The following is a 23967-nucleotide window of genomic DNA, read 5'->3' on the forward strand; positions in this document are numbered from 1 at the left end:
TCCCTAGTGCGCCTTATTTCAGCCGCTTTTTCAGCGCTAAAATGCTCGAGTGTATTTCGAATCCTGGGTTTAGTAAAAGTAACCCACCATTCGAGAAGTAAGGGATAACGCGTCTGGGACTGGGTTGTTCGCCGCTATACGTCTGCGATGATGTCTTCCAGAGAGGGGTCCGTGAGATGTAGAGTGTTTAGCTTCCATAAATGGCACGAAAGATGGACCCGCTGCGTGACGTGGTTAAAAGTCATGGAAACAGCACAGTGTTCAGTGAAACTGGCAGGAATGACATCAATCGAATATAAGCTGACTACATATGGGGGCGGATAAATAAAAGCGGTCCAATCGGCTACTTGAAGTAACTGTAAAAAATGTTAACCGCACCAATGTAGGATATCTGCAAACCCAAGCATCCTGGAGATGCAAGGACGTCACCATATCATTAAGTTCACTACAAAATGTGTAATTGGGGGTCTGATCAACACGGCGTAAGACGCAGTTAAAGTCGCCCCCTAACAAAACCTTGCGCGGGTTCCGTCGGAGTAAATAAACAACTTCTTCGCTATAAAACCGCGCGCGATCGGATAAACGACCGTATCCAGACGGAGCGTAAAGAAAATTAAGGTGAGGTCATAAAAACTACAGCCTATACCACGACCATCATCTAGCGTTTCGAAGTCCGTCAGCGGGATTCCATCTCGATAAAGCAAATCCATACCGGTAGAATTTTCAGGCGCGACATTGAAAAACATAGAATATCCAGGAAGACAAAACACATCAAATAATACCTCTTGTAAACACACGATATCAGCTTGGGAATCGTAAATAAACTGGCGTAACGCAGCAAGCCGTAATTGGGAACGTATCCTATTAACATTAGGGTTAGAAATGTATACGCCTGCATCCGTTAACACATGCAAGGTCAGTAAAACAACATTAAGGAAAAAGCAATATCACGTCCATCTCTCCCCAACGTCCGGTGGTGGGGAAAAGAAGGTATGATGCTAGTCCTCCCCACCTGACGCCGAGGAATCCTCGCTTTTCTTTTTACGACGCGCCGCGGCACGTGCAGGTTGAAAACGCTGTTTCACACCACTCCGTGAAAACATACACTCTTGATGTGGAGGGGTTGGGGGCACGTCAAGCTCCGGTTTGACAGAGGAGCCATCGTCACCGCACTTATCGGAAATCGGGGAACACAATTCAGAACGACCAACAGCAACATCAGGTACAGAAGAGACAGGTAATGCAGTGCCGGTGTCGGGTGGCATCTCCTGAACATCAGGAAGAGAACCCGTAGAATCCTGTTGCTCGACCGTCTCAGCGTGGAGGAGGGGTGGCACTGCACTGGAACACTGTAAAGGCTGGCCAGCAGGCGACGTCTCTGCGGGAACAACGGAACCCACGGGAACCGTCACGTCGACGGGTGAAGTGGGGGACGCAGATTGAACGCACATTTCAACATCAACAGAAGCTGCTACATCCTCTCTGGTAATACTGGAATCACAATTAACATCAGCAGACAACGCATTACCGCCAGAAGGTGCGCCCTCTGTCAACGCCGAGTCAGAAGAACGAGACTGGAGTGGGGCGTCCTCGAACTCTGTACAGTCCTCAGTCCACCGGCGGTTGACGTGGGCTGCAGGAGCCGTCGTCCCCTCGTGGACAGAGGCCGCACTGGGACGCGTCGGTAACGGTGGAAATCCGCTAGGAGTAGGGGGTGATGTTTGCCCTACATCGCTTAAAGCTGTAGACTGACTGATAGCTGACTGCGAAGTTACTATGTCTGCTAACGTTAAAGGAAAACGTTTTTGATAAGACGACGTCAGAACAGTAGCACGGCGCGGACAATCAGATCTGAGATGGCCGCTTTCGTTACAGAGAAAACAAGTTCCTTCTTGCCCTGCATGCGTAACATGGATTCGGTAACCACAGACAGTTAAGTGGGAAGGAATATTCTTTTTAACGCACATGTCCACAGTCAGGATACCATTACAACACTGGAAGCGATGTTGTGCTGACCAGCGTTCCCATCGGATATGCCGCATGACTCCAAACGGAAGCAACGCTGTTTTAAGAAATGAATCGTCCACTTCAGGAGGAAGGTTATAAATCCTAACCGGAGTAAACTAGAGTGCCACATTTTCAAGGAGGACTTGACTAACAGAACCATCGCGATGTGTAAACAACACTTTAGAACCAATCCGGTAGAGAAGTCTTTCTACTTGAACGGGATCATAAAACTTCACAAAGAACGCATACAAATCAGAATCAAAGTAAGCAGTATCTACCTGGTCAGGTGTAACACGGATAACATAAGCCAACCAATCGTGAATTTCTAAGGAGCCAGGTTGAACACGACGTGTACTCTCGTCAAAATTGAAACGAACAGTAGCTCGACGAGCAACAGATTTAGGAGACTCGACAGACACCATGGCGCGGGCAGAAAACACCGCCGCCAAGAGCAAAACGACAACAAACTCCGCTACGCAACTACGATGTGACTCCGGCCGATACACCAACATGACTGACAAGGGGAGGCCGCGAATTGTGAAATTCAGATTCGATTCATGCTGCGCATAACAAAAGCTCATGGCCAGAGGTGTAATGTGGCAAAGCGCCAAGATGCACTTCTCAGCCGTTGTCGAGAAAATCTACAGTTAAAAGAAACCGTTGCAGTGAAATACTCTCTATGATTAATAATTTTCTACAGGGTCGTGGCGCAGCGGTAAGTGCTCGGGTTCGTAATCCGAGGGTCGCCGGATCGAATCTCGCCCCATGCATGCAACCTTTTTTTTTTTTTTTTTAGTATTTGTTGTTTGTAATTCAAATGTGTATACACACACACACACACACACACACACACACACACACATATATATATATATATATAATTCCCGGCAATCAGTTGCAACAATTATGCATATAATAAGTTGTTGAAAGTCGTTTGTCGTGGAAAAACTGGCGACTTCGAACATCATTATGTTTTCCGCAGACAAAGTTGTATTTCACAAATGTTATTAATTGTCTTCGTAATGTTTACCACGTATAGTTAACGGAAGACGTAGAAACGATATTCCGAAACGAATACGTATAGCGTAAGTCAAACGTTCGAATTAGAATAGATACCCAAGAACACAAATTTGCTGTGGCAGGTATGAAATATGAACTCCGTTACTCGCTCGTTACACTTGAAGGACAGATGTTGAATGGGCCGAAACGAGCCGCCGCATAACAGCGTAGTTGCCTGCTAACTTCGAAAGAAGGTAGATGCGGTCCCTAGCGCAACTTATAACATCGTCGAAAGTCAGTGCGGACGTGAGAGCTTTGGTACACTCTGTTAAACAAACGGAAAAATGGAGGCGGTACAACTGGAGAGCGATCCGCCTTCACCAACATGCATAAGCAATTCATTAATAGTTTATATATATATATATATATATATATATATATATATATATATATATATATATATATATATATCTGTGTGTGTGTGTGTGTGTGTGTGTGTGTATACATTTGAATTACAAAAAACTAATAATAAAAAAAGTTGCATGGCGCAAGATTCGATCCGGCGACATTCGGATTACGAACCCGGGCGCTTACCGCTGCGCCACGACGCTATAGAAAATTATTAATCGTAGAGAGTATTTCACCGTAACGGTTTCTTTTAACCGTCGATTTTCTCGACAATGGCTGAGAAGTGCATCTTGGTGCTTCGCCACATTACACCTCTGGCCATGAGCTTTTATTATGCGCAGTATGAATCGAATCTGAATTTCACAATTGGCGGCCTCCCCTTGTGAGTAGCTTCGATACAAGCGGCGCTGCGGCACAGGCGGAAGTTAACGACAACCCGCTCGCTCGACGCGCGAGGCGACACTGATCCATCTGACCCACCGAGGACACAGATGAGTGGCGTGACTGCAGGGACTTATCCCTTGCATGCTTCCCGTGAGACCTACATTTCCAACGTTCCAGATAGTAACCTCGAAAGAACAGATACAATTGATGACCGAGCAGCTTCTCTAGAATAAATGATAATTAATTGAAACCCTCAGCTGCCGACAGGTGTTGTTGACATACCTTGATGGGGACACTGAAAATGTGTGCCCCGACCGGAACTCGAACCCGGGATTTCCTGTTTACATGGCAGACGCTCTATGCATCTGAGCCACCAAGAACACATATTCATAGCTCGACTGCAGTGACTTATCCCTTGCACGCTTCCCGTGAGACCCACATTCCCAACTGTCCAACTGGACAGTGCGCACAAGTAGCCCGAACGGGAATCGTCAACTTCAGTGGGCGCGAGTAACGAGTGGATGGGCAAAGAAAGTATCTATTAGGAACATTACGTATGTAGATTGTGGACAGTTGGGAATGTGGGTCTCACGGGAATCGTGCACGGGATAAGTCCCTGCAGTCACGCTATTCATCTGTGTCCTCGGTGGCTCAGATGGATAGAGCGTCGGGCATGTAAGCAGGAGATCTCGGGTTTGAGTCCCGGTCGGGCCACATATTTTCAGCTGTCCCCACAAAGCATCTCAACAACACCTGTCGGCAGCTGAGGGTTTTCAATTAATTATCATTTATTCTAGAGAAGCTGCTCGGTCATCAATGGTAACTGTTCTTTCGAGAGCAGTTACTATCTTCATATCTTTAAAGGTGTTGAAGGTGTAATGAGGCAGCTAGTACCCCATTTTTCGCTTTGTCTTTTAATAAACAAATGCATACGCCTTTTTGTGCTCTGGTAGGAGAATTTTTCTGCTGGTGCCCTTACTTTCCCTGTTGGAGCATGTCATTCATATAAAAAGAAATGTATGGATCAATAAAATTTTTATTTTTATTTATGTGGAATTGATGTAATGCAAATATGTCGGGTTTTACGCGTCTGATCGGATTTTATGTGCACATAATTTTTGCTTCAGTACTACGACAACATGGGGTTCCCAGAACGCTTCTTATGATAGCGGAGACACTTTACAGCATATTTCCCCGTGCTATGTCACTTCATAAACTAGCTCTCCGGCTTGCACTTGATTTTACGTGCGTATTTTACATCCAGAAATACGGTAAGTTTGAACCTCTATAGGAAAGACGTCAAGAAAATTCTCAAGATTGTTCGAGGTCAGTTTCGTGGGAATATACTGTAAAAATTAAAACCACTTGCTGTGCATAGCCGCCTTGGAGGCCGCGGCTCGGTTTTGGCACTCAAAAACCATGTTTTTCGGGTTTTCTCAGAATCTGCCCATAAACTAAATGCTGCCGCCATTATCCCCTTCGTCGCATCGTAAACCACATGTAATGCAAAAGGAACCAACCCACTTGTTCCATTCGCCTAAGCTGGAGGAAGTGTGTTACATTCAAAATTTGAAGGTTTCTTGATATTACTGCACCCAGTCGCCTTTTGGAGCAGTTATTTCGAAAAACCTTTGTTCATCACAGCCACAGTGATCCTCGTCCATTAATGGATAAAAGTTTTATTCAGAATTTGACCTCCTACTGTAAAACAGTTACAGTAAGACGATCCTTCTACTGGGTATACAGACAGTCCCTAGCCAATGGCTATCCAAAAAATTGGACCTTATCTTTCTATCATAAGTAGAGCCCCAGATATGAGCCCCGAAAAAATCCCGTTCTTACACGTGGCATTGTAGGCCATATTCGGTAGCACATGCTGTCGCATGTGTACCGATGAACATATATTACCTATGTAGTGTTTACCCAGCAACCCATAGAACCATTATGATAGTCCAGAACATAACTGGGTCACATACTGGAGGATTATATAAAGAAATCCATCTCTGCGCAAATGGTTTTCAACATGGGTCTACAAGAAGCGAATATTCATACACGTGAAAAGTCATATCACAGATAATCATTTTTAGAAACAATATGACGTGAAACATGAAATAGGCAGTCTGCATTTCGCAGCCGTAATCAGAGGTGGTGGAGTCCTACTTCATCTGTGAATTCGAAGCTTGTGCTCGCATGGACCATCTGCCCGCCAAAGCTGTTACGGACTGGACGCTGTGCATCCTAAGAGTGTTTCAGCATCACGGTGGCTGTAGCTCAGAAATACCGTTGAATCCTCACTTGACGTGATACAGCACTTCTGCTGAAGTACGCGGTGCAAAACTTCTGTAAACTGACATCGAGTAAACGCTGGCGACCAAATTCCTGGAGCAGCACTAACCATCACGAGCAATTATGGTTTGGTCTCCACAAACGTACCAGGCTGCTTTATAACAGCTTCTACGGCCACTCCTACCTTCCCTTTATAAATCTCAGCGGTGGTAGCGCGCAACTGACGCACCTGCTCTATCAGGTTGTTGCCGTACCAGCAGTACAGCAGGTTCTCGAACAGGTAGCTCTCCAGGGTCATGCCGAACTTCGCCAGCGTGCTCAAGTCGCTCTTCCTCTGAAACAGCCGGGCCACCGCTGCGTTTCAATGTTGCGGGACTACTTACTACAATATCATAGGTATAATGCAGGTCCAGTCGAGATATTACTTACCGTTGTAAGCACGAATGCATACACGCAGATCAGAAGCATGTTGAAAACAAACTGCACGAAGATGGAGATTCCCATTACTTCCTGGAGTGTGTTAACGCATCTGCAAAGTTGAATGGGAAATGCCTGCTCATGAACTGTCCTCGACATTAAGCAGAAAAATTCAAAACAGTTATTAAACTAACCTAACATATAAATATAGTATTTTATCAGTCTTTTTTTTTACCTGCGACTCAGCCTATGAAACTGTTTATCTGGATGTGTATTCTGTGTAAATAGTAATTTGAGTTTCAATATTGTTTTCTGTTTTTCATTCACAGACGTTAAAGCTGGCTGAGGATTGAAAAGCGGACAAATGCGATTTTGAGTCGCGATCTGAGGGTACCGTACAAACTCAGTTATGTTTGTAATAAATAATAATTATTTCAAGTTACTCAGTGGCCTGGCGCAAGTCACCATTTCTGTGACCTGCGTGCACCTAACCTAACCCAGCTAGCAACCTGGGACACGGGACAAACAGTTTAACGTGGAGTCCGAACCACGTGTTTTCTCTGGAGACTCCTCCGACTCCTCACACTGTTGAGAGGTGATGGCCAGGCTGACCCTCAGTCTGGAAATTCCGTGTTACGACCGAGATTCGATACCGCGACCTCTCGATGTCCAGGCACGCACTTCACTGTAAGACAACCAGGCCTGACATGTATGTCCGTAGTTCATCCATACGTTTTGCTGGATGACTTCCGAGTATGAAAATATGTGAGATATATGGCCGAATCTCTCGATTCCATTGACTTCGAAGCTTAAATTCTTTATCCGTCAAGAGACCGTAGACCTTACTATTGGACATAAATTTCAACTTGATATCCGTTCCTGTGAAAGAAGGGGTCTTAACAGTTGGACAGACAGACAGAGTCTGTTGTTGTTGTGGTCTTCAGTCCTGAGACTGGTTTGATGCAGCTCTCCATGCTACTCTATCCTGTGCAAGCTACTTCATCTCCCAGTACCTACTGCAACCTACATCCTTCAGAATCTGTTTGGTGTATTCATCTCTTGGTCTCCCTCTACGATTTTTACCCTCCACGCTGCCCTCCAGTACTAAATTGGTGATCCCTTGATGCCTCAGAACATGTCCTACCAACCGATCCCTTCTTCTAGCCAAGTTGTGCCACAAACTTCTCTTCTCCCCAATCCTATTCAACACCTCCTCAGTAGTTATGTGATCTATATTCAACATAATGTGATCTGAACCATTTAAATGTCATCTGGATACAATTACTGCAATACGCTATCGTAACGTACTTATATGAACATTATTTTCTCCATACTTGAAAGTCAGCTTGTATTCTTAGGAACTTGTAACTTACCAGCATCTGTTTTTAATCGTTCATATAAGTGGAGCGATACTGTAAGGTTTTAGAGATCTGGTCGATAATCAATAATAATTTCATGTCACTCAGTGGCGTGGCGCAAGTCACCATTTCTGTGACCTGCGTGCACCTAACCTACAGTAGTATAATAGCTGGAGAACTCTAAGGAACAGGAGACGTCTCTATACATATAGGTCACTGATTTCTGTGGTGCTGGCTCTCTAAGAAATAAATCAAAAAGGAGTGATTTCAACAATTATGTTTCTGTGGAAAGCTAACATGGTATTAAAGCTGACTTCTATGAAAAAGTGTGTGTAATTTGGAAGGTAAATGGTCGTTGGGTGTGTTGGAGCCTGATGTAGCTACATCTGTCTCAACTATGAAAAAGACAAGTACTATATATCATCTTAATTACTGACAACGACTGAGTTTGTTCACTGAAATAATCGAAACATTGATGTTTGAGTAAAGCATTCGAATGAACTGGAAACTGAAACTCTTGTCAGTTTGCGTTGACAACAATCACGACAGCAAATGCGCATTTAGCTGACTGTTGTTATCCAACGATATCAGTCACCCGAAATTGTTTCACGCTTTATTTTCTATTGAAAATACTCTTCAGTAATCGCGAAGCCTTGCTGGTGGATGCTGTGTGACGAAATTCGAGTTCTAGAAAGGCGTAACTGTCAGTACTGTTCCTCTGTTCCATGTGCGAGTGCTCAACAATCCTTTACCAAAATGTCTTCACTTGGCAAACAGCAGTTTCATTCTTTGTTTAAATACAATGTGCTGAAAAAAATTTGACTTGACATATTCCTGGAGTTCAGTAGTCTGGCGACGATGATAAGTAAAATTAAGTTAAATGACATTACATTATTATGGACGGTAAATCGAAATTTACAATTAGAGATTTTATTGTTCGGTACATTTGTATTTTAAGAAACTTTAAGTATATCAGTATTAACTCTGAGTTTTGATAACTGCACACATCAAAAAAAGCTTTGCATCACCTCGGTTCCAAGAGTTCCGGAACCCGTACAGAAAATTGGAATAGAGATCAAATATCAACAATAGCATCAACTTTTTGTTGATCATGAAAACCACACATTGCATGTTGTACCACCAAACAGCGACACCTTCAAAGGTGGTGGTCCAGATTGCTGTACACACCAATACCTCTAATACCCAGTAATACGTCCCCATGCATTGATGCATGCCTGTATTCGTCGTGGCATACTATCCACAAGTTCATCAAGGCACAGTTGCTCCAGATTGTCCCACTCCTCAACGGCGATTCGGCGTAGATCCCTCAGTGGTTTGTGGGTCATGTCGTCCATAAACAGCCCTTTTCAATCTATCCCAGGCCTGCATGATAGGGTTCATGTCTGGAGAACATGCTGGCCACTCTAGTGGAGTGATATCGTTATCCTGAAGGAAGTAATTCACAAGATGTGCACGATGGGGGAGCGAATTGTCGTCCATGAAGACGAATGCCTCGCTAATGTGCTGCCGATATGGTTTCACTCTCGGTCGGAGGACGGCATTTACGTATCGTACAGCGCCTTCCATGACCACCAACGGCGTACATGGCACCCACATAATGCCACCCCAAAACATCAGGGAACCTTCACCTTGCTGCACTCGCTGAACAGTGTGTCCAAGGCGTTCAGCCTGACCGGGTTGCCTCCAAACACCGACGGTTCTCTGCTTGAAAGCATATGCGATACTCATCGGTGAAGAAAACGTGATGTGAATCCTGAGCGGTCCATTCGGCATGTTGTTGGGCCCATCTGTACCGCATAGTCTGTTGTCGTGGTTTCAAAGATGCACCTCGTCATGGACGTCTGGAGTGAAATTACGCATCATGCAGCCTATTCCGCACATTTTGAATCGTAACACGACGGCCTCAGGCTGCGCAAAAAGCATTATTCAACATGGTGGCATTGCTGTCAGGGTTCCTCCGAGCCATAATCCGTAGGTAGCGGTCATCCACTGCAGTAGTAGCCCTTGGGCGGCCTGAGCGAGGCATCTCATCGGCAGCTCCTGTCTCTCTGTATCTCCTCCATGTCCAAACAACACCGCTTTGGTTCACTCCGAGACACCTGGACAGTTCCCCTGTTGAGAGCCCTTCCTGGCCCAAAGTAACAATACGGACGCGATCGAACCGCTGTATTGACCGTCTAGGCTTGGTTGAACTACAGACAACACGAGCCGTGTACCTCCTTCCTGGTGGAATGACAGGAACTGATCGGCTGTCGGACCCCCTCCGTCTAATAGGCGCTCCTTATGCATGGTTATTTACATCTGTGTGTGTTGGGGGGGGGGGGGGGGAGGGGGTTAGTGACTTCTCTGAACAGTCAAAGGAACTGTGTCTGTGATACAATACCCACAGTCAACGTCTATCTTCAGGAGCTCTGGGAACCGGGACGATGTAAAACTTTCTTTGATGTGTGTGTATATTATTGCTATTTCTTATGCAAATAATAACAGTTTCTTAGTTACGTTATGGATAGGTTGATGTTCGGTTTCAAACAATGGAAACTCCAGGTTTGCTCCTATGGGCTTCATTCAGACATCTGAAATAGTAGAATAATTTAAGAAAAGTTTGTGGGAATATGTTAATATAAATTGTTGCTCTAAAAATTTTTAGTTATATTGTGTATGTGCTTAAGGTCACTTGCTAGTGATACTGCTTCAAAAATCCGAATTTCTATCCATCTTAAATCAATATTTAGAGTTTTGTAAATAAAATGGTAGTTAAATGAATCGATTCGGACATCGGGAACATCATTAAATACAACTTTAAATACATGTCGGTATGCAACGGTCGGATGTCAGATGGCGCCATTATTATTTATTTGCGTTGACCTAGAAGCGTGAGACGCGGAAAGAAACAAGGTTTCACAGTACAATTGAAGGAAAGTAACGGAAAGTGTTTCATTTGTAATGCCATAAGACTAAAAAACAGCTTTTCACTGTGTTCCTTTAATCCGTTTTTCGGTTTGGTTTTTCGTCTTTGAGAGCGTCTTTCCCTGGGAAAGTAATCGTGTATCAAGTTGAAATTGATATCGCGTACAAAGGTCGGTGGTCGCTTGGCGGTGGCAAAGTTTGAAGCTTGTAAGTGAAGGCAGCGAGGAGTTAGGGTAATTTATGCGTTCGCGATGTGTCTAATTTATGAGTCAACCAAAGACGACAGAATAGCACAGAGGAGCAAGAAAAAGAAGAGAGAAGACGAGGAACACACAACCAAGAATATTATGCAACTGGAGGGCTTTAAGAACAACAGAGGTGAGTAACAGATGAAATGTACCTTCAAATTGAATTTCCCAATAATCAAATTTTCTGACACGTTTATTTTATGCAAAAAAACTATTTGAACCAGAGGTCTGAAATTTTTTGTGATATTTCAGGCTACCATTTGGAGAAAAGTAGACTAGACACCAGCTTATTATCACAGGAGGAAAAATATACCCTTATTAATTATAAAAAATTACCTTAATTTTGATTGTCTAATTTAAGTATTTATAGTATAAAAATCATTTGATTGTAGTCTAATTTTTAGATAATAACGTCATAAATGTGTGCACAAAGTTTTAAGCAACTAGAAAAAGTAGTTAATAAGTCTATAGACCTCAAACGTAGACTGGCAGGAATAATTTTAAATTACTGGCCGACATAAATGTTTAAATAATAAATTTTATATCGAAGCTATTCTGATTATTGTTATACCAATACCTTCATCCTCAGAACACTTTAATTGTCCTAAAATTTCTTTGTATGTTCAAATGTGTGTGAAATCTTATGGGACTTAACTGCTAAGGTCATCAGTCCCTAAGCTTACACACTACTTAACCTAAATTATCCTAAGGACAAACACACACACTTATGCCCGAGTGAGGACTCGAACCTACGCCAGGACCAGCCGCACAGTCCATGACTGCAGCGCCTTAGACCGCTCGGCTAATTCCTCGCGGCATTTCTTTGTATTCGGAGTTCACATTATGTAGTTAGACCATCATAAACTTTATGAAAATTGTTACTGTTTTTCCAGCCGTTCACTGGCAAGTTACCTTAAGGAAGGAAAATAATTGCGGGCATTAGGTGAAGGCTGCTTCAATTTGGAGCACAGTACTTGTTTTGGCCAGAGTAATATGCAGAGTGACAATTATTGAACTACATGAAACAAAATCGTCTTAACTTCTAAATAGTTTGCTTTAGGGCGTTCAAACTGCACGGTTGACCGCGGGACATGATGGGAGTTATTGATGTGAATAGCGACGAAGCCCACTTTCATTTGGATGGGTTCGTCAATAAGCAAAATTGGCGCATTTGGGGAACTGAGAATCCACATCGATAAGTCTCTTCACCCTCAATGGATGACTGTGTGGTATGAAATTTCCAGGCACGGAATAATCGGTGCGATATTCCTTGATGGCACAGTGACTACCGAAATGTAGTGAAGGTATTGGAACATGATTAGATCTCCATTATCCAAAGTGACCCATATTTCGACAAGATGTGGTTCATGCAAGAGAGAGCTCGACGCCATCGAAGCAGCAGAGCGTTCCATCTACATCTACACCTACATTTATACTCCGCAAGCCACCCAACGGTGTGTGGCGGAGGACACTTCACGTGCCACTGTCTTTACCTCCCTTTCCTGTTCCAGTCGCGTATGGTTCGCGGAAAGAACGACTGTCTGAAAGCCTCCGTGCGCGCTCGAATCTCTCTAATTTTACATTCGTGATATCCTCGGGAGGTATAAGTAGGGGGAAGCAATATATTGGAGACCTCATCCAGAAACGCACCCTCTCGAAACCTGGACAGCAAGCTACACCGCGACGCAGAGCGCCTATCTTGCACAGTCTGCCACTTGAATTTGCTAAACATCTCCGTAACGCTACCACGTTTACAAAATAACCCTGTGACAAAACGCGCTGCTCTTCTTTGGATCTTCTCCATCTCCTCTGTCAACCCGACCTGGTACAGATCCCACACTGATGAGCAATACTCAAGTATAGGTCGAACGAGTGTTTTGTAAGCCACCTCCTTTGTTGATGGACTACATTTTCTAAGGACTCACCCAATGAATCTCAACCTGGCACCCGCCTTACCAACAATTAATTTTATATGATCATTCCACTTCAAACCGTTCCGTACGCATACTCCCAGGTATTTTACAGAAGTAATTGCTACCAGTGTTTGTTCCACTATCATATAATCATACAGTAAAGGATTCTTCTTTGTATGTATTCGCAATACATTACACTTGTCTCTCCCTGCACCAAGTGCCTATCCGCTGCATATGTTCCTGCATTTCGCTGCAATTTTCTAATGCTGCAACTTCTCTGTATACTACAGCATTATCCGCGAAAAGCCGCATGGAACTTCCGACACATCTGGTCTGATATTCCGTAGGCTCTTACTTTGTTCATCAGGCGACAGTTCGGAATTGTATCGAATGCCTTCCGGAAGTCAAGGTAAATGGCATCTACCTGGGAGCCTGTATCTAATATTTTCTGGGTCTCATGAACAAATAAAGCTAATTGGGTCTCAAACGATTGCTGTTTCCGGAATCCATGATGATTCCTACAGAGTAGATTCTGGGTTTCCAGAAATGACATGATAGGCGAGCAAAAAACATGTTCTAAAATTCTACAACAGATCGATGTCAGAGATATAGGTCTATAGTTTTGCGCATCTACTCGACGATCCTTCTTGAAAACTGGAACTACCTGTGTTCTTTTCCGATCATTTGGAACCTTCCGTTCCTCTAGAGACTTGCGGTACACGGCTGTTAGAAGGGGGGCAAGCTCCTTCGCGTACTCTGTGTAGAATCGAATTGGTACCCCGTCAGGTCCAGTGGACTTTCCTCTGTTGAGTGATTTCAGTTGCTTTTCTATTCCTTGGACACTTATTTCGATGTCAGCCATTTTTCGTTCGTGCGAGGATTTAGAGAAGGAACTGGAGTGCGGTCTTCCTCTGTGAAACAGCTCTGCGAAAAGGTGTTTAGTATTTCAGATTTACGCGTGTCATCCTCTGTTTCAATCCCATCATCATCATCATCCCAGAGTGTCTGAATATGCTGTTTCGATCCACTTACTGATTTAACGTAAGACCAGAACTTCCTAGGATTTTCTGTCAAGTCGGTACATAGAATTTCACTTTCGAATTCACTGAACGCTTCACGCATAGCCCTCCTACGCTAACTTTGACATCGTTTAGCTTCTGTTTGTCTGAGAGGTTTTGGTTGCGTTTAAACTTGTAGTGAAGCTGTCTTTGCTATTCGCAGTAGTTTCATGACTTTGTTGTTGAACCACGGTGGGTTTTTCCCGTCCCTCATTGTTTTACTCGGCACGTACCTGTCTAAAATGCGTTTTACGATTGCCTTGAACTTTTTGCATAAACACTCAACATTGTCAGTGTCGGATCAAAAATTTTGTTTTGATCTGTTAGGTAGTCTGAAATCTGCCTCCTATTACTCTTGCTAAACAGATAAACCTTCCTCTCTTTTTTATATTTCTATTTTCTTCCATATTCAGGGATGCTGCAACGGCCTTATGATCACTGGTTCCCTGTTCTGCGCTTAAAGAGTCGAAAAGTTCGGGTCTGTTTGTTATCAGTAGGTCCAAGATGTTATCTCGACGAGACGGTTCTCTGTTTAATTGCTGGAGGTAATTTTCGGATAGTGCACTCAGTATAATGTCACTGGATGATCTGCTCCTAGCGCCCGTCCTAAGCATCTGAGTGTCATGTCCTGGAGGAGCGCTTTGGGGGCAGCACTCTGAGCAGAGGCTACTGCCATAGGCCTCGATTGGCCACCATATACTCCGGGTTTGAACACATGCGAATCCTTTTTGTGGGGCTATATTAATGACAAGGTGTACACTGTTGTTTGTTGTTGTGGTCTTCAGTCCTGAGACTGGTTTCATGCAGCTCTCCATGCTACTCGATCCTGTACAAGCCTCTTCATCTCCCAGTACCTACCGCAACCTACATCCTTCTGAATCTGCTTAGTGTATTCATCTCTTGGTCTCCCTCTACGATTTTTACCCTCCACGCTGCCCTCCAATACTAAATTGGTGATCCCCTGATGCCTCAGAACATGTCCTACCAACCGATCCCTTCTTCTAGTCAAGTTGTGCCACAAACTTCTCTTCTCCCCAATCCTATTCAATACTTCCTCATTGGTTATGTGATCTACCCATCTAATCTTCAGCATTCTTCTGTAGCACCACATTTCGAAAGCTTCTATTCTCTTCTTGTCCAAACTATTTACCGTCCATGTTTCACTTCCATACATGGCTACACTCCATACAAATACTTTCAGAAATGACTTCCTCACACTTAAATCTATACTCGATGTCAACAAATTTCTCTTCTTCAGAAACACTTTCCTTGCCATTGCCAGTCTACATTTTATATCATCTCTACTTCGACCATCATCAGTTACTTTGCTCCCCAAATAGCAATACCCCTTTGGGCCCTACTACTTTAAGTGTCTCATTTCCTAATCTAATTCCCTCAGCATCACCCACTTAATTCGACTACATTCCATTATCCTCTCTACTTCGACCATCATCAGTTATTTTGCTCCCCAAATAGCAAAACTCCTTCACTACTTTAAGTGTCCCATTTCCTAATCTAATACCCTCAACATCGCCCGACTTAATTCGACTACATTCCATTATCCTCGTTTTGCTTTTCTTGATGTTCATCTTATATCCTCCTTTCAAGACCCTACCCATTCCGTTCAACTGCTCTTCCAAGTCCTCTGCTGTCTCTGACAGAATTACAATGTCATCGGCGAACCTCAATGTTTTTATTTCTTCTCCATGGATTTTAATACCTACTCCGAATTTTTCTTTTGTTTCCTTTACTGCTTGCTCAATATACAGATTGAGTAACATCAGGGAGAGATTACAATCCTGTCTCACTCCCTTCCCAACCACTGCTTCCCTTTCATGACCCTCGACTCTTATAACTACCATCTGCTTTCTGTACAAATTGTAAATAGCCTTTCACTCCCTGTATTTTACCCCTGCCACCTTCAGAATTTGAAAGAGAGGATTCCAGTCAACATTGTCAAAAGCTTTCTCTAAGTCTACAAATGCTAGAAACGTAGGTTTGCCCTTCCTTAATCTAGCTTCTAAGATAAGTCGTAGGGACAGTATTGCCTCACGTGCTCCAACATTTCTACGGAATCCAAACTGATCTTCCCCGAGGTCGGCTGCTACTAGTTTTTCCATTAGTCTGTAAAGAATTCGCGTTAGTATTTTGCAGCTGTGACTTATTAAACTGATAGTTCAGTAATTTTCACATCTGTCAACACCTGATTTCTTTGGGATTGGAATTATTATATTCTTCTTGAACTCTGAGGGTATTTCGCCTGTTTTATGCATCTTGCTCACCAGATGGTAGAGTTTTGTCAGGACTGGCTCTCCCAAGGCCGTCAGTAGTTCCAATGGAATGTTGTCTACTCCGGGGACCCTGTTTCGACTCAGGTCTTTCAGTGCTCTGTCAAACTCGTATCTCCCACTTCATCTTCATCTACATCCTCTTCCATTTCCGTAATATTGTCCTCAAGTACATCGCCCTTGTATAGACCCTCTATATACTCCCTCCACCTTTCTGCTTTCCCTTCTTTGCTTAGAACTGGGTTTCCATCTGAGCTCTTGATATTCATACATGTGGTTCTCTTTCCTCCAAAGGTCTCTTTAATTTTCCTGTAGGCAGTATTTATCTCACCCCTAGTGAGATAAGCCTCTACATCCTTACATTTGTCCTCTAGCCATCCCTGTTTAGCCATTTTGCACTTCCTGTCGATCTAATTTTTGAGACGTTTGTATTCCTTTTTGCCTGCTTCATTTACTGCGTTTTTATATTTTCTCTTTTCATCAATTAAATTCAATATTTCTTCTGTTGCCCAAGGATTTCTACTAGCCCTCGTCTCTTTACTTACTTGATCCTCTGCTGCCTTCACTACTTCATCCCTCAAAGCTACCCATTCTTCTTCTACTGTATTTCGTTACCCCATTCCTGTCAATTTTTCCCTTATGCTCTCCCTGAAACTCTGTACAACCTCTGGTTTAGTCGGTTTATCCAGGTCCCATCTCCTTAAATTCCCACCTTTTTGCAGTTTCTTCAGTTTTAATCTACAGTTCATAACCAATAGATTGTGGTCAGAGTCCACATCTGCCACTGGAAATGTCTTGAAATTTAAAACCTGGTGCCTAAATCTCTGTCTTACCATTATACAGTATAATCTATCTGATACCTTCTAGTATCTCCAGGATTCTTCCATGTATACAACCTTCTTTTATGATTCTTGAACCAAGTGTTAGCTGCGATTAAATTATGCTCTGTGCAAAATTCTACCAGACGGCTTCCTCTTTCATTTCTCTCCCCCAATCCATATTCACCCACTATGTTCCCTTCTCTCCCTTTTCCTACTCTCGAATTCCAGTCACCCATGACTATTAAATTTTCGTCTCCCTTCAATACCTGAGTAATTTCTTTTATCTTATCATACATTTCATCAATTTCTTCGTCATCTGCAGAGCTAGTTGGCATATAAACTTGTACTACTGTAGTAGGCGTGGGCTTCGTGTCTATCTTGGCCACAATAATACGTTCACTATGCTGTTTGTAGTAGCTTACCCGCACGCCTATTTTTTTTATTCATTAATATACCTACTCCTGCATTACCCCTATTTGATTTTGTATTTATAACCCTGTATTCACCTGACCAGAAGTCTTGTTCCTCCTGCCAACGAACTTCACTAATTCCCACTATATCTAACTTTAACCTATCCATTTCCCTTTTTAAATTTTCTAACCTGTCTGCCCGATTAAGGGATCTGACATTCCACGCTCTGATCCGTAGAACGCCAGTTTTCTTCCTCCTGATGACGACATCCTCTTGAGTAGTCCCCGCCCGGAGATCCGAATGGGGGACTATTTTACCTCCGGAATATTTTACCCTAGAGGACGCCATCATCATTTAATCATATAGTAAAGCTGCATGCCCTCGGGAAAAATTACGGCCGTAGTTTCCCCTTGCTTTCAGCCGTTCGCAGTACCAGCACAGCCAGGCCGTTTTGGTTATTGTTACAAGGCCAGATCAGTCAATCATCCAGACTGTTGCCCCTGCAACTACCGAAAAGGCTGTTGCCCCTCTTCAGGAACCACACGTTTGTCTGGTCTCTCAACAGATAACCCTCCGTTGTGGTTGCACCTACGGTACGGCTATCTGTATCGCTGAGGTACGCAAGCCTCCCCACCAACGGCAAGGTCCATGGTTCATGGGGGGGAGGTGTACACTAATAACCTGAAAACCAATGCTGAACTTAAAACAGTCATTCAAGAGGTCACCGGCAACATCGATTTTCCGAGACGTCAGCAGGCCCTGCTGAATTCAGCTCTTCCTCTGCGCCACATCATCACCAATGATGGCAGGCGTATCGCACATGTCGCAACCTAAATCGGAATATCTGCAGTTACGTTTACGTGTTGAATAAAGTGTGTGCACGCCGTAGCCTGTAGCTAATTCACGTTTTTTTCGTATAGTTCAATAATAGTCACCCTGTGCAGCATAGCAGAACTGATCTGAGCGCAGTGTGTCGGATAGTGGGGGATAAACATGGTAGTCACTAATGTATAACAAATATAGTTTGTAGTAATATTTTGCAAATAAATTTCAGATGCGTACAAGTCACAGAACAAATCTACACATAATCTTAAAAAAGATTATACAGAAAGTGCGAAATTATAAGCGTAATTTGGATTCTTTCTCCAGATACTGTATGGTGGAAACAGGGAAAATTCTTAATGTAAGATACAAAGTAGGCATAGAAGCACTTCTTTTTCTTCTTCTTTTTCTTTTTCTTTGTCTTCGGTGGTTCTTCAGTCGGTGATGAGCCTTCGCCTCTTCCACCATTTGCGCCAGATATTGTAATGTTGTGGCAGTGATTTTCTGTTCCTGTATCGCCTTCTACGTGGATATTCTACAGTAACACCTATCAGCACGATCTTTGCTTTCTGGTATTTCCAGCTAATACCTTCTTTGATACCCCTGTGTCACACATACAGTATGTGCCACATGCCCGTCTGAGTCTCGCTGACTTCGTTGTCTTTGTGACATGTGGTTCTTTACAGATGGCATAAAGTACATTGTTATGCCTTGTGCTCCAGTTTCCTTCGGAGCAACACAGGCCTTATACTCTGTGGAGTACCTTGCTCTCAGAGACGTCCAATAATTCGGTAGCCCAGTTCCTGGCGCGTGTCTGGGCAGTGGTTGCAGTACACCGAGGTGACACAAGTAGTGACGTGCCTCCCAGTATCGTCGGAACTCCCCCTGCCCGGCGTAGCGCACGAGCTGGACGTGGTATAGACTCAGCAAGTCGTTGGAAGTGCCCTGCAGAAATAATGAGCCGTACTGCCTCCATAGCCGACCATAATTGCGAAAGTGTTGCTGGTGCAGGATTTTGTGCACGAACTGACCTCTCGATTATGTCCCGTAAATGTTCAATGGGATTCATGATGGGTGAACAGGGTGGCCAGATCATTCGCTCGAATTGTCTTCTGATCGGTCGCGAATAATTGTGCCCCAGTGACATGGTGCATAGTCATTCATAGAAATACCATCGTTGTTTGAGAACATGAAGTCCATGAATGGCTGCAGATGGTCTCCATGTAATTAATTTCCAGTCAATGATCGGTTCAGTTGAAACAGAGGACCAAGTCCATTCCATGTAACACTACCCACATCATTATGGAGCCACCACCAACAGTGCCTTGCTGGCACCTTGGATCCATGGTTTTGTGGCGTCTGCACCAGACTCGAACGCTACCATCAGTTCTTAACAACTGAAATCTGGACTCATGTGGACAAGCTACGGTTTTACAGTCGTCTAGGGTCCAACTGACATGGTCTCGAGCCCAGGAAAGGTTGTTCTTGTAGTTGTTTTCAGTGAGTGGGGTTTTGTTCAGTCTGTGTAGCATATATTGGAAGCCGCCTAGTTTGTGTGTAATCGGATGATTAGAATCTTTGTGAATGGCTGTGTTGGTGGTGGTCACTTTCCTGAATGTAGAGAATTGGTGTTGGTTGTTGTGTCTGTATATGGTGAGGCCAAGGAAGCTTAACCTCTTGTCATGTTTTGTTCCTATGGTGAATTTTATTTTTGGGTGTACTTTGTTTATATCACTGTGGAGTTGTTGGATGCGACTTGGTATTTCATCTACAAGGCATATGATGTCATCTACATAACAGTACCAACATATTATCCGGTATTGTTTGGGTGTTACTATTGTTTCAAATATTTTATTTTCAATGTGATTGAGAAAAATGTTGGCTAGGAGTCCACTGACAGATGATCCCATTGGGAACTCGTCTTCTTGTGAGTAGAACTGATTTCCAAATGAGAAATAGCTTTGCCCTGTCATTAGTTTTAGAATGCTAGCTATTGCTCTTATGTGGGGTTTGGGAATTTTGGCTTGTTCTTCTAATTGTTGTTTGATGATGTTGATGGTTTCTGTGGTCGGGATATTGATGTACATGGACGTGATGTCAAATGATTTGAGTGTGGCTGTTGTGGGTATGTTGATGTCTTTGATTTGTTGTATCAGCTCTTCAGTGTTGTGTATGCTTCTGTTATTTGTGTATATGTAATGTTTTTGTAAGTATGTGTGCATTTCTCTGGCTAAGTGGTAAGTGGGTGCACTTCTGAAATTGTCTACATGGCTTATCGGAATGCCATCCAGGTGGAGCTTTAGTAGGCTGTTCAGTGTGGGTGCTTGGGGGTTCTGTTGTTTCAACCATTTTGCTTTCTGATTTGTGAATATGTGTGAAATATTTTTTAGGAATGTGAGTGTGTTTTTCTGGTATCTTTGTGTTGGGTTACTGGTTAGCTTTGTTATGTTGTTGTCTTCCAGAAATTTTAAGGTTTTTTCCTTGCATCCATCCTGTTTTATTATTATCATGGTGCTGCCCTTGTCTGATTTCGTAATGAGTGCCTCATTGTTTTTAAGTTCGTCCTTTATTTTTCTGGAGGTTTTTTCTTCTTCAGTTTTTGTTCCTGCCAATATGTTGTTTTGTTTTCCTTTACTGTGCATCTTATTTCTTCTGCGACTAATTCTCCTTGTCAGACCTGCATTAAAGTTTGGGTTATTGTTCCTTTCTTGTTGTTTTATGATGTGCTCACTATCTGTGATAAGATCCTCCACTGTCTTGTGTGTGATGTGTGTGTTGACATTGTATTTTGGGCCTTTTTCTACAAATTTTATTTCTTGGTGGGTTAGATGTATGTCAGTAAGGTTGACCAGACGTTTGTGGAATGTGTGGTTTGCTTGCTTTCTATCTTTATGTGCTAAAACTTCGTTTTCTTTTAAAAGAGTGTTTAGTTTTTGTTGATGTTTATTCCATTTTGATTTTATTTGTGTTATTGTGTTTTGTTTGACTCTATTCGTGATATCATTAAATATTTCAGAGATTTAAATGTGATTTCCTAGTTCATGGTGAATTTTGAATAGTTCAACATTGAGTTCCTTCTTTTTTGTATGTAGGTATCTAATTTCTTGCTTCAGCCATTCATTTTCGGCTTTGTGTTTGGCATGACGAGCTGCAGGTGACATACTGTTTACATTTGCATATATAAAGTTATTCTCTATATTCAGGAGGTATATATTGGTACTGTTATGTACATGACATCATATGCCTTGTAGATGAAACACCAAGTCGCATCCAGCAACTCCACAGTGATATAAACAAAGTACACCCAAAAATAAAATTCACCATAGAAACAGAACATGATAAGATGTAAAACTTCCTTGACCTCACAATATACAGACACAACAACCAACACCAATTCTCTACATTCAGGAAAGTCACCACCACCAGCACAGCCATTCACAAAGATTCTAATCATCTGATTACACACAAACTAGGCGGCTTCTAATACATGCTACACAGACTGAACAAAACCTCACTCACAGAAAACAACTACAAGAATGAATTGCAGACAATCAGACAAATAGCAGTAGAGAATGGATATGACACAAACACTATAGATAAACTGAACCACAAAATGCAAACAAAATTAAAAAGGATACCCAACACACAAAAACAAAAGCCTCCTCATCAACTTACAAACACACAGAACCCACACATGGGCACACACGAACAAGAAACACCTTCCACTGTTCCACTGTCAGCCATTTTGCTTTTACACCTTCAACTGTTCCACTGTCCACCATGTTTTGTTTTTACAGCTGGTAACCAGTGAAATAATGACAGTGACACTGGCAACTCAATATATAATGTTTGACAGCGATGAAGATGAGGAAAAAGAAAATGTAAGTGAAACATTATGTAAACAGACACACACACACACACACACACACACACACACACACACAGAATTACTTAATTTCAGGCATATAAATAACAATTTTCAAATCGTAATTTCGGCTCAATTAATTTATCTTCTTTAAGGTGTAAGTGGTTGCAAATGACAAACTGTGGAAGAATACAGTCACTGTAGAAACACAACACATCAGAAAAACTACACTCTGTGGTAAAAAGGTTTATGTGTTTTTCCAAATATATGTAATTACGACTTAAAAACTAATAGTTATATGTATACAAACAGTAAAGAACACTCTTTATCTTTAACAGATGAAAAATAAAAGCCCACTGAAGATGCTGCAACTGCAGTGAAACATGTTTGGGTTAAAGAACAAAATTGTGTTTTGCTAAAGGCAGACCCTGTCCAAAAACATACGTACTGTTAAAGTAAATACGGAAAACAAGAGCTTCGACCCAAAGATGATTATGTTGCCTACATGTTGATGTTTACATACCCTTATCAGGGTCACGCTGCGTTGCATATACGATGCATAAACGCCCTCAAACGAAACTCTTTGATAACCCCTTAAACATTGATCTCTGGCAAGGAATTTTCATTTCGATGGATTAGAAACACAATGGGGCAGGGAATCCTCGAAATTTCTTTAGTTAAAATTTAGGTACAGTGGCAGGTGAGGGATGATGGAGGTGAGCTGGCCCCACCTGTTGAGAGCCTGGTGGTGCCTGACGCAGCCAATCAGCAGGGAGCAGTCGTCGTCGTCGTCGCCCTTCTCCTCGGACGGCCGGCAACTCCTGGCGACCGCCTCGTTGAGGATCTCCAGTTCGACGCCCAGGTAGACCATGACGCTGACGTAGAAGACGTCGATGACGGCCGTCGTGATGAAGGCGATGTACAGCGTCACCGACTGATACAGCAGCGCCAGCTCGTAGTTGGGCGACGGCACCGGGTCGAAGGGGAACCACGCGTCGAAGAGCAGGTGCCTGCGGGCGCCACCCACACCGCTGCGTACTCCCGCAGGTGCGAAATTTGGAACATTATTGCGTATATACTTTTATACTTGCATTTGCCCCACTGAAACTTTAAGCTCCCTGCAATTACACCGAAATTAGCAGTAAGTTCAGGATATTGTCCACAGATAACAACTGCTATATACAATTCCTCTGATCACACTGCATGTTAAAATACGAATACTGCGTTGTTGCCTGGAACCTATGGTTTCAGTCTACATCAGAATGGTTTTTCTTTTTTAGTTCGTTTCGAAAGGCCACCTTTTCATTAAAAAGTGTCTGTATGTTATGTGTCTCGAGTGTAAATTTTCGTGTAGACTACTTTGATTGGGAAGAATTGATTAAAAGAGTTATCAGAATGAAATTTTCACTCTGCAGCGGAGTGTACGCTGATATGAAACTTCCTGGCAGATTAAAACTGTGTGCCGGACCGAGACTCGAACTCGGGACCTTTGCCTTTCTGAGTTACCCAAGTACGTCTCACGACTCGTCCTTACAGCTTCAATTCTACCAGTACCTCGTCTCCTACGTTCCAAACGTCACGGAAACTCTTCTGCGAACCTGAGGCTCTGGTAGAATTGAAGCTGTGAGGACGAGTTGTGAGTCGTGCTTGGGTAGCTCAGATGGTAGAGCACTTGCCCGCGAAAGGTAAAGGCCCGAGTTCGTGTCTCGTTCCGGCACACAGTTTTAATCTCCTGAAAGAGTTATGTTCAAAAC

At 43.0% G+C, this 23967-nt stretch overlaps 1 protein-coding gene across 1 annotated transcript in view; it reads right to left on the reverse strand.

The window, feature by feature from the left end:
• LOC124796225 (putative odorant receptor 71a) overlaps positions 1–23967 on the reverse strand; it is a 72966-nt gene that overhangs the window by 45137 nt on the left and 3862 nt on the right. Inside the window, exons 2-4 of the mRNA XM_047260317.1 lie at positions 22945–23223; positions 6514–6613; positions 6314–6418 (exon numbers count right to left, since the gene is read on the reverse strand). Of these exons, the coding sequence (XP_047116273.1) occupies positions 6314–6418; positions 6514–6613; positions 22945–23223 (484 nt within the window). The remainder of the gene's footprint in view (positions 1–6313; positions 6419–6513; positions 6614–22944; positions 23224–23967) is intronic.

This window comes from Schistocerca piceifrons, chromosome 4 (assembly GCF_021461385.2).
Source record: "Schistocerca piceifrons isolate TAMUIC-IGC-003096 chromosome 4, iqSchPice1.1, whole genome shotgun sequence".
Taxonomy (NCBI): Eukaryota; Metazoa; Arthropoda; class Insecta; order Orthoptera; family Acrididae; genus Schistocerca; species Schistocerca piceifrons.